This window comes from Pipistrellus kuhlii, unplaced genomic scaffold (genome assembly GCF_014108245.1).
Source record: "Pipistrellus kuhlii isolate mPipKuh1 unplaced genomic scaffold, mPipKuh1.p scaffold_m20_p_1, whole genome shotgun sequence".
Taxonomy (NCBI): domain Eukaryota; kingdom Metazoa; phylum Chordata; class Mammalia; order Chiroptera; family Vespertilionidae; genus Pipistrellus; species Pipistrellus kuhlii.
In genome coordinates, this window is record NW_023425404.1 from 15809627 (window position 1) to 15819830 (window position 10204).

Sequence of the window (10204 nt, forward strand, 5' to 3'; positions counted from 1 at the left end):
CTTAATGTCCAGTCGACTCTTGGCATTAGAAGATTCAGCCCACCAATTTAACAGCTGTGGTTCCTAATCCTTCACAGGTATCTGTGAAGTTTCATGACAAGTAGCAATCTGACTTTGCTGAACCATAAATTTGGATCAAGTTATGTTTTCAAGCTGGTGTGAAGGACCAAATGATTTAGCAGGTGAGTGAACTGAGCCAACTGTCCAGCATTTGTTTTTACACAGGTATACCGTTCTCTGCTTGTTATTAGTGTCAGGAGAGTCCTCTTTCAGATATTTAGTTGTCCTTTATTGCAGAGGTCCTCACCAATTATCTTCTACAGGCATGTCGAACTCTTGGCCCACAATGAATATTTCTGCAGCCTAGCCAATATACTCATATGTGAGAAACATTTTAACAAAAATTTTGTAACTTAATTTTTATAATATCCTTTATACATAATTATTAGTAACGAACTATAATGTTCGCTAATGACTGACTACTATAATCGTGTTGCATTCATTTCCCTTACACACCTTACACACAGGCGCACCATTTCTCTCTACTAATACTAGTTAGCGAGTATTTTAGCAGCTGATTGCCATGTAACACAAATAGATTTATTTGCATTATGCTTATTAATTTGTGCAGTTATTCAGTGTCTGGTAAGTTAATGTTAAAGGAAAAATATTAATTTTAATTAAAATGTTCTAGTATTTTATGTTAATGATTACTCGTTTATTTCAGCCTTTTGTGTTCAGCATGTCTCTATTGAAATAAATCTACGTTTCTATGAAAACTACAGCTTTTGTTTTTTGTGGCCCACATAAATTTAAACCTTGCTTATTTGGTCCGTGTTAGCCTTTGAGTTTGACAGGCTTGATCTACAAAGTTTACTATAAAGAGTCCTTAAATCCAAATATGTACTAGTAGAACTACATAGCTTTTCAATTAAAGAACACTAAAAATATTCGTCACATAGGATTTGGGAAGTTGGTTTTTTTGTGTTTTTTTTAAAATATATTTTTATTGATTTTTTACAGAGAGGAAGGAAGAGAGATAGATAGCTAGAAACGTCGATAAGAGAGAAACACCGACCTGCTGCCTCTGCACACCCCCTACCGGGGATGTGCCCGCAACCAACGTACATGCCCCTGACCGGAATCGAACCTGGGACCTTCCAGTCCGCAGACCGACGCTCTACCTCTGAGCCAAACTGGTTTCGGCGGATTTGGGAAGTTTTTTAGTGGGCATTAAAAAAGGTCAGTAATACTTTGAAAGACTAAAATTCCTGTATTATTGCAAATAAATCTTAAGTGGTACTCATGAATTGGGGCATTCAAATCACACACTGCTAAGGATGTGTTCAATGTGAAAGTTGTCAAAAAGATGTATTTTAAGAACTCTTTTTAGGATAGACTTCTATGGCAAACATCCACTGAGTTCAGAGGAAATACCATTAAGCTCCTTTCAACCCACCACATCACTAACATATTTCAAAGAAGGCCTTTCTCTCTCTCACCCTCAAGAATATCTTCATAAAGTGCATGTACGCCTTCAGGCACGATGACTGCCAGCGCAGTTCCACAGAGAAGGCCGGCGCCCAATACAGTCACCAGCTTTAGTCGCTCCTGGAAAGAAAACAAAACAAAACAAAAAAATTGTTGAAAAGATTGATGAAAGAATGGAAAAAAGTTTCTGAAGTATCTAATCAAGACTAAGCTCTGCTCGTTTGTGAGACCAAAATCTGCAATGGCTGGTGAAAATAAAATAGGGTCCGCTTCATGAATAATCAATGCCAGTTAAAACATAGAGATGCCATTTTAAAATTTACCAGCTTTGCAATGATGTAGGAAAACTTTTCTACTATCCATGACAGAGAGAAATGATCACACTTGTCTAACACTGGCAGGAATGTGAATTGCCACAACCTATCTGAACCAGAATGTGGCAATTTAAAGTCTCAAAATGTGAATTCTTTGACTCAGCAATTTCACTTCTAGAAATTCACCCTAAGGAGTTATGCCCAGACAATGTGGCTCAGTGACTAAGTGTGGACTTATGAACAGTAGGTAAATTTATTTCCCAGTCAGGGCACGTGTCCCCAGCTCAATCCCCAGTGGTGGCAGCTTATTAGTGATTCTCTCTTATCATTGATGTTTTTATCTCTCTCTCCCTCTCCCTTCTCTTTGAAATAAATAAAAATATATATTTTAAAAAAACATCATTGCCATGGGTTGTTATTTCATTTTTTTTCTTAATTTCTTTACTACCTAAATCATTTTAGTTGCAATCAGACTTATTTTAAGCACTACATATGTGGCTCCATGTTATTTGTATAGATTATTTGTTCACATAATTTCACAGCTTGGGATTCAATCTCAAAACTGTATGTTAGAATTAAAACCTGACAGGGTCTCTCTTTTGCTTATGGTAAATCACAAAAAAGGTGTATTTGAAGGAAGAACTACATATTCCAAGTGCAGTTCACGATGAAAAGTGAGTTCCCAAAGTAATAGTTTTTGTCAGAGAAATGTAATATTTGCTCAACAGAGACATGAACTCCGCAATGCATTGGTTTTATGCATCTCATTTTACAATTTCACAGCTGTAGTCTGACTGAGTCAAAGGACTGACCAGACGTATTATTTAAAACAACAGCTTGTATTCATTGCCATTAACTATCAGCTCAAAGCTTTGAAGTCAGTTTAATTTTCTTGGCAGACACCAGGACAATTAAGTAGTTTTTATTTTATTGTTCACCAAAACAGTCAACAAATTGTTTGGTCACACTAAAGGTAAGTCAATAATTTTTAAAGCTCTTAATATTGAAGATAGTTTATTCCAACCCCCCTTGTACCATACTTTCAGTAGTGAACTCATCAACTGTAGTTTCCTAGAAAACTAAAGATGCATGCTTGTTATAAAACTAATCCCTTCAAAGCTCTATGCACTGAAGAGATGAAACTTTTAGGGTACAGACTAAACTCTTGTTCAAGCAACAAAAGCTTTCTCTACATTCTTACAAACAAACCTGCTTCAAGGAGATACTTCCTAATGTCAACCTAACTACTACACTATCTGCTAATGAAGGAAATGAAGGAAGCTCAAATATGAACTTTGTTCTTCAAGTCCTTATAACTGATACAAGATGCCAAAAAGTTTCCTGCCTCTGAGTAGCAGCTTGTGTGACCCTGAGTAAATTCAGTTGCTCACTGGTTAGAGCATCGGCTTGATGACCAAAGGGTCTCAGGTTCATTTTCAAGGCAAGGGCACACACCTCAGTTGCAGGTTCGATCCCTGGCCTTGGTTGGGCATGTGCGGGAGGCAACCAATTGATGTGTCTCTCTCAGTTATATGTCTCTCTCTAAAAATCAATGGAAAAAAAATATCCTTGGGTGAGGATTAAAAAAAAAAAAAAAAAAAAAAAAAAGGAGCAGAGATGATGAGTACTATCACTACTATTATCATGTAGGAACAGTATATTAGCACACAGCACAGACTAACTGCCATTATTGCTTACCTTTAACAGCATCAGTAGCATGCAGAGGAAAGCTTCTAAGCCACAAAAATAACAAAGTAAAACCCAGATACCTGGCTAAATGTACAAGTGAACAATGCTATATTTGCCATTTGCCAGCACCATATAGGCTTTCCATGCCCTAATGCATTTGACAGAGGTAATAACAAGCAATACTTTATTAATGCCACTTCCTCTAATCTTGGAAAACAAGACTAATTCCTTTTCTTTTTTGTATGAGTCCTTTCTAAATATAAAAGAACTAAACAAAAGTGGAAATCCTATAAGACTGTTCACTGTGACTACAAAAACAAAAACAAACAAAAGCCTGTTGGGAAAGACAATGGGAAAGCATTGGCAATAAATATTGTTATTAGCATATAAGATGTTCAACTGAGCCCTAGCTGGTTTGGCTCAGTGGATAGAGCATTGGCCTGCGAACTGAAAAGTTCCCGGTTCGATTCTGGTCAAGGGCACATGACCGGGTTGCGGACACAATACCCAGTAGGGGGCATGCAGGAGGCAGCCAATCAATTATTCTCTCTCATCATTAATGTTTCTATTTCTCCCTCTCCTTTCCTCTCTGAAATCAATCCTATATAATAAAACCCCAATATGCAAATCAACCGAATGGTGGAACAACTAGTTGCCGTGACACATACTGACCACCAGAGGGCAGATGCTCAATGCAGGAGCTGCCCCCTGGTGGTCCGCGCACTCTCACAGGGGTAGCACCACTAAGCCAGAAGCCAGGCTCACAGCTGGCAAACGAAGCAGTGGCAGGAACCTCTCCTGCTTCTGAGGCAGTGCTAAGGACCCCTCTGGGGATGTCCAACTGCTGGCTTAGGCCTACTCCCCCGTGCAGGCCAGGCTGAGAGGATCCCCCCAACAAGTGAACAAATGTTGTGCACCAGGCCTCTAGTAAAATACACTAAAAGTTTTCAAAATCAGTATTGAGAATAATCTCAACATTAAAAAAAAAAATCTTTATATTCTAAATATAGTGTTAAGGCCTGTGCTTATATTTCATTATATTCTCAAAACAATCTTATAAGGTCATCTAACAGAGCAGAGTTAGATGTTCAAGTAGTGACACTGATTCTGAATTATACTACCTGTCTCAGTTCCTTTTGAAATTAGTGGCCATTATTAATCATCTTAAGTTCTTTATTGAAGTTATCTGCATACTTATGGATTTATACTGTTTTAACACATAAAAAATGTGTCATTATAATCCAAACTAGTCAGCAATGAGAAAAGTACAAAACTAAGAGAAAGCCTTCAAAATTTTTTTATAGCAATACGATCATTATAATTACTAAAGGAGCATATGTCTCTTCAGTTTAATAGCAATGCATTTGGGCGAGTATTTTGTATGTCGCGCCCCCCCCCCCACTTCATTTTCTAAGTATTTCATTTTTACAAATATATTGCATCTTCAATGGAATGGAAACTAAAGACAAAAACTGGTCATTTACCAGACAGTTTGAGGAATATTGCCCTAGAGCACATGTGTCAAACACAAGGCCCGCGGGCCAAATCCGTCTCGCCAGGCCTTGCAATGTGGCCCGCACCACGCTGTCATTGCACTCCGCTGCGTTTCCATCACAATGACAGTTTATGACTGTTCAGTAAACCATTCGGCCTGCGATTTAGGCTGGATTTTAGATTTTGGCCCCTTCTCTGATTGAGTTCGACACCCCTACCCTAGAGATCTGATGCAAACATAGCTTGTTCTCTCTTACCAGCTCTGTGATAAAAAGAAGACATGCTCAGGTAAATAACAATCCTCAGGTAACTGATCTAAAACCCCACTTTATTTTTTTATTTTATTTTTAAAAATATATATTTTATTGATTTTTTACAAAGAGGAAGGGAGAGAGATAGAGAGCTAGAAACGTGGATGAGAGCGAAACATCGACCAGCTGCCTCTTGCACACCCCCTACCGGGGATGTGCCCGCAACCAATGGGCATGCTCTTGACCGGAATCGAACCCGGGACCTTTCAGTCCGCAGACAGATGCTCTACCACTGAGCCAAACCGGCTTCGGCTAAAACCCCACTTTAGCCATTGTTAATATCTGAACTTCATCATCAATCAGAGCACCTGTTAAGCTAGGTTTATCCTAGGCAATGTTAAGTTCTAGCTCTCAAAACACACATATAGTATTTAAATTTAGAGCCAAAGAAACCTGCTCATTAACAACTGAATATAAAAAATATAAGATAGTACGCACTAAAGTAGTGTGTCCAACTCTTTTACCAGACAGGAGTAAAGCAGGGGTGGGGAACATCTGGCTCAAGGGCTGTATACAGCCCTTGAAATCTTTTGGTCTGGCCCTGCAGGTTTGATTTCAGTTAAGGAAACGTACCTTGGTTGCAGGCTCAATCCCCAGCAACCAATGTGTCCCTCTCACATCAATGATCCTCTCTTTCTGTCTCTGTCTCTGTCTCTCTTTCTCCCCCCTTCTCTTCCACTCTGTCTAAAAATCAATGGAAAAAAATATCCTCTAGTAAGGATTAACAAAAAGTAAATAAAAGAAAAGCTAGGGATCTAGGGAGCTATTTTCTAAGGGTAGAAATTGTGCTTCCCACTCCCCATGAGTGAAGTTTATTTTTACATACTAGTATTTATCATCTCACTAATTTCATAATACTTTGGTCGATAATAATAGTATAATTTATCGAGAAAAAATGTTTAATTACTAGGAGATCGGAAACACCAGTTAAATTCTAAAATGTCTCTAACATATATAACTTTCATTTTATTCTAACTTTCATTTTATTCTAATGCATTGTTCTCTATGTAATTAACAGATATTATAAATGTCGATTTATAGCAATTTATAACCTAGAGTTGGAAAAGATAACAAGGCCATCAATTTAGAATGACATAACATACTAATCATCTTTATTACACCACTATGTACACATTTCCTTTCAGTGAAAAACAAAATAGCTTATATATGAATATTGCAAAAATCACCCAAGAATAGTTTGAGAAAATACAGAATTTGGAAAAGTCCTAAGCATTTTATAGGAATAAATTTGATCAGTTTCTTATTTGAATTATAATTCTTGATAAATGTCACCTTAATCCGTTTTTAAGTATATGAACCATTGCCCGACCCAGTGGTTTAGTAGTGACCTATGAACCAGGAAGTCATGGTTAGATTTCCGGGTCAGGGCATAAGCCTGGATTTCAGGCTCCATCCCCAGTAGGGGTTGTGCAGGAGGCCAACTGATGTTTCTATCTCTCCCTCTCCCTTCCTCTCTGAATTCAATTAAAAAATCTTTAAATATATACAGCCGAAACTGGTTTGGCTCAGTGGTAGAGCGTCGATCTGCAGACTGAAAGGTCCCGGGTTCGATTCCGGTCAAGGGCATGTACATTGGTTGCGGGCACATCTCTGGTAGGGGTGTGCAAGAGGCAGCTGATTGATGTCTCTCTCTCATCGACGTTTCTAGCTCTCTCTCTCTCTCCCTTCCTCTCTGTAAAAAATCAATAAAAAAAAAAAATATATATATATATATATATATATATATATTTAAATCTTTAAATATATGTGAACCAACTTAAGCTTACAAATGTAAGTTCTATTAATATCAATTCAATTCTAATGTAGTTTTAAGAAACTATAATTTAGCCTGGCTGGCACATGGCTCAGTGGTTGAGCATCGACCTATGAACCAGGATTCCAGGTCAGGGCACATGTTTCAGATTCCATTCCTGTGTGGGGCGTGCAGAAAACAGCTGATCAATGATTCTCTCCCATCATTGATGTTTCTAGCTTTCTCTCCCTCTTCCTTCCTTCCTCTCTAAAATACATACATACATACATACATACATACATACATATTTGAGGAAAGACAGCAGGCTCACAAAGTACTAGGCAGGCAGGTAGTCAAAATGAGTTCGGTACCCAAGGAGGACAGTGACAATCTACTGCTACTCAGCTCTAGCCAACTGTTGCCTTGAGGGGATATAGAGAAAAATAATAATAATAATAATAAAAACCAAACACTCTGCTAATCTAACAAAATAAGTCCACTAGCTAAGTTTCGTATGTGGGCTACCAGTCTGCTACACTGGCCACAATGGACAGTGGCTACAAACTGCTCTGTCTGAAAAACTTAGATTTAAAAAACAGCTCCGGGCGGAGGGTGGGGTGGGAACCTCGTGGAGGGGGGAAGAAATGAGGAACCTTTGTAATAATATGAACAATAAAGATTGATTTAAAATAAATAAATAAATAAATAAATAAATAAAATTAAAAAAAAATTAAAAACAGCTCCAGAAGGAAACTTGAGTAGGAGTGATGAACACACACTACAACATACAGATAATGTATTATAGAACTGTACACCTGAAGTCTATGTAATTTTATTAACCAGTGTCACCCAATACAATAAGAAAGAAACAATCTTCATTAATTTTTCCAAGTTAACATAATCTGAGTCCTAATCTGTATCTGAGTTTTTAAAACAAAGTTAGGTAATGTATGAGCTCAAAAAAAAATTAGCTCAATGTTAGTATTAGATACCAAAAGGACACTGAAAAGCAGCAGCAGCAACTCCAGCCTCCCTTCCACCTGGCTGTGGCTTTATGTCTCACACGCATCAGGCCTAGTCTCACCTTCTTCCCATCTACAGGCTATCAAGGCCTATCTCTCATCTCGGCTATAACTTTTCTACTTCAGGCCCTTCTCCCTTTCCCTATCGTGTGAAAGCACTTTCGGGACTGGCAGTAAAATGGCCTGTTTTACTCAACTCCAGGTCATTCTTATGAGGTCCTGTCGCCCCCAATGTAGCAGTTTTTCTCCCTAAATCTTTGAGCGCTGTGCATGTTGCCCACTCTTTATGGCAACCTGAAGAACTTACAGTATCTCAATTTTTCTTTTTTAACATTTTTATTGATTTCAGAGAGGAAGGGAGAGGGAGAGAAAGTGAGAAACATCAATGATGATAGAGAATCATTGATGGGCTGCCTCCTGCATGCTCCCCACTGGGGATCGAGGCCACAACCCAGGCATAAGCCCTTGAACGGAATCGAACCTGAGACCTTTCTTTCAGTCCACAGGCCAACACTCTATTCCCTGAACCAAGCCGGCTAGGGCAGTATCTACATTTTTCATAAACAACGCTTTCATCAGACTTTCTTTCCCCAGTTAGTTAAGGTTTGTTCAAGTAATGACAATTAACCAAAATTTAAAGACATATTAACAAAAATTTCATTCCTAAGCAAACAGATTTGAAAACAACTTCAAATATCCATTCCAATGCTCTTCTTTGAAAGGAAATGTGAGTTAAGAACAACCTAATTAAAGTTTTTTAAACTTTTTGTCTTTCTCCATTCTAACACAGGCATCCAAAAATCTACTTCTCTTTTTGAGTCTCAAAAAAAAAAAAAAAGAAAGTTATATTGATATTAACTCATATGAACAAACAACGTTCACCATTTCTATTTCTTCATAGCAATACGAACCTTCATTCCTGGAAACTTCTGAGAACCAAAAGAATGTTAGTGCCTCTCTCCAGGAAAATGCACAGAGCTCGTTCTGCATAACTTTTTCTTCCTGATTATGCTTCACAATCTTACTTTTCTGTTGTGGCAGATATATTTATATAAATATGTATTTCTGTTATTAAATGTTATGCATCTTTTAAGAAGAATAGTCTTCCTTAGTAAGACCTTTAGCTCTGAGATGAACTTGAGGAAGCAGCTTTCCTTTACAACTAATCACTACTTTCTAGCAGCCATCGATCGGACTGTAGCTGACGAAAAACTGCGAATTGCTTACCTCTGAGAAATTAACAGCCAAGGGAATGATCCCAGCCACGTAACATCCCGCCAACATAGCCAGGGACAGCAGACTAATGGAGATGAAATCATCCATTCTGCCCTCCTTGGTGCACCCACCACCTCCGGACTGCAAATTTTCAGTGGCTTCAGAGGGTTCTTAACCGCGTGCAGTGATTCCAAGAGAAGAGGGACTTTCCAGTTCTTTCGTGCTCCCTACCAGCAGATGTGTTCACGGAGCACCTTTCTCTTGAACGTACCTGGAAACGGCCCCCCCTTTTTTTTTTTTTTGCTGATATTAGCACCAGAGAGAACTTTCAGCAATCTTAGGCCGCCCAGCCCCTGAGTTTTTATATTCCAGTCATTGGATTCCGCTGGGTTAACAGAGATGGGAGAAGTCAATGGGGGAAATAAGCGAAGAAGCGATTTCTTCAGTGGTCGGAATGAGAACGGCACGATGGGCCCAATCTCCCCACAGTCAACGTTGCAGGTGGCAGCGGGAAAAAGGAGAAAAACCCAAGCGACACTTGGTCGTTCTCCCGGCACCCCTAGCTCTTTGGGGCACCCTGCCGGTGATCCCCCACCCCCAGCTGGAACTAGCCCACCAGTCCCGGCAAACTCTCCTTCGAGTTTCGAATGAGGAAAGGAGTCCCGTAAGTCTCTAAACGAAGAGATTGGAGTTCAGCAGCGGATCCGACACAAGGCTCTCTCCGCCCTTTCCCCGGTACTCCCCATATTACTCATCTCCGCTGGGCTTTGACCCGGAGCCACAGATAGTACAGCAGCCATGGCCGCCAAGTGGCAACTCTTCATTATATCCACTTCCGGATTGCCTCATCGCCCCCTCCTTTAAATGGGTTCTTCCGGGTTACAACTGACCTATGGCCCGGCATTCTTACACTGC

The 10204-nt window shown here is 39.3% G+C and overlaps 1 protein-coding gene across 2 annotated transcripts in view; it reads right to left on the reverse strand.

Moving 5' to 3' along the window:
* The window catches only part of SLC39A9 (solute carrier family 39 member 9), a 34322-nt gene extending 24180 nt beyond the window's left edge, over positions 1-10142 (reverse strand). Inside the window, exons 1-2 of one of the 2 annotated variants that reach the window (XM_036433097.2) lie at positions 9302-10142; positions 1503-1611 (exon numbers count right to left, since the gene is read on the reverse strand). In XM_036433097.2, the coding sequence (XP_036288990.1) occupies positions 1503-1611; positions 9302-9397 (205 nt within the window). In that variant the 5' untranslated portion in view covers positions 9398-10142. The remainder of the gene's footprint in view (positions 1-1502; positions 1612-9301) is intronic. The other variant, XM_036433088.2, reaches the window with a different exon arrangement.
* Between the last annotated feature and the right edge of the window lie 62 nt (positions 10143-10204).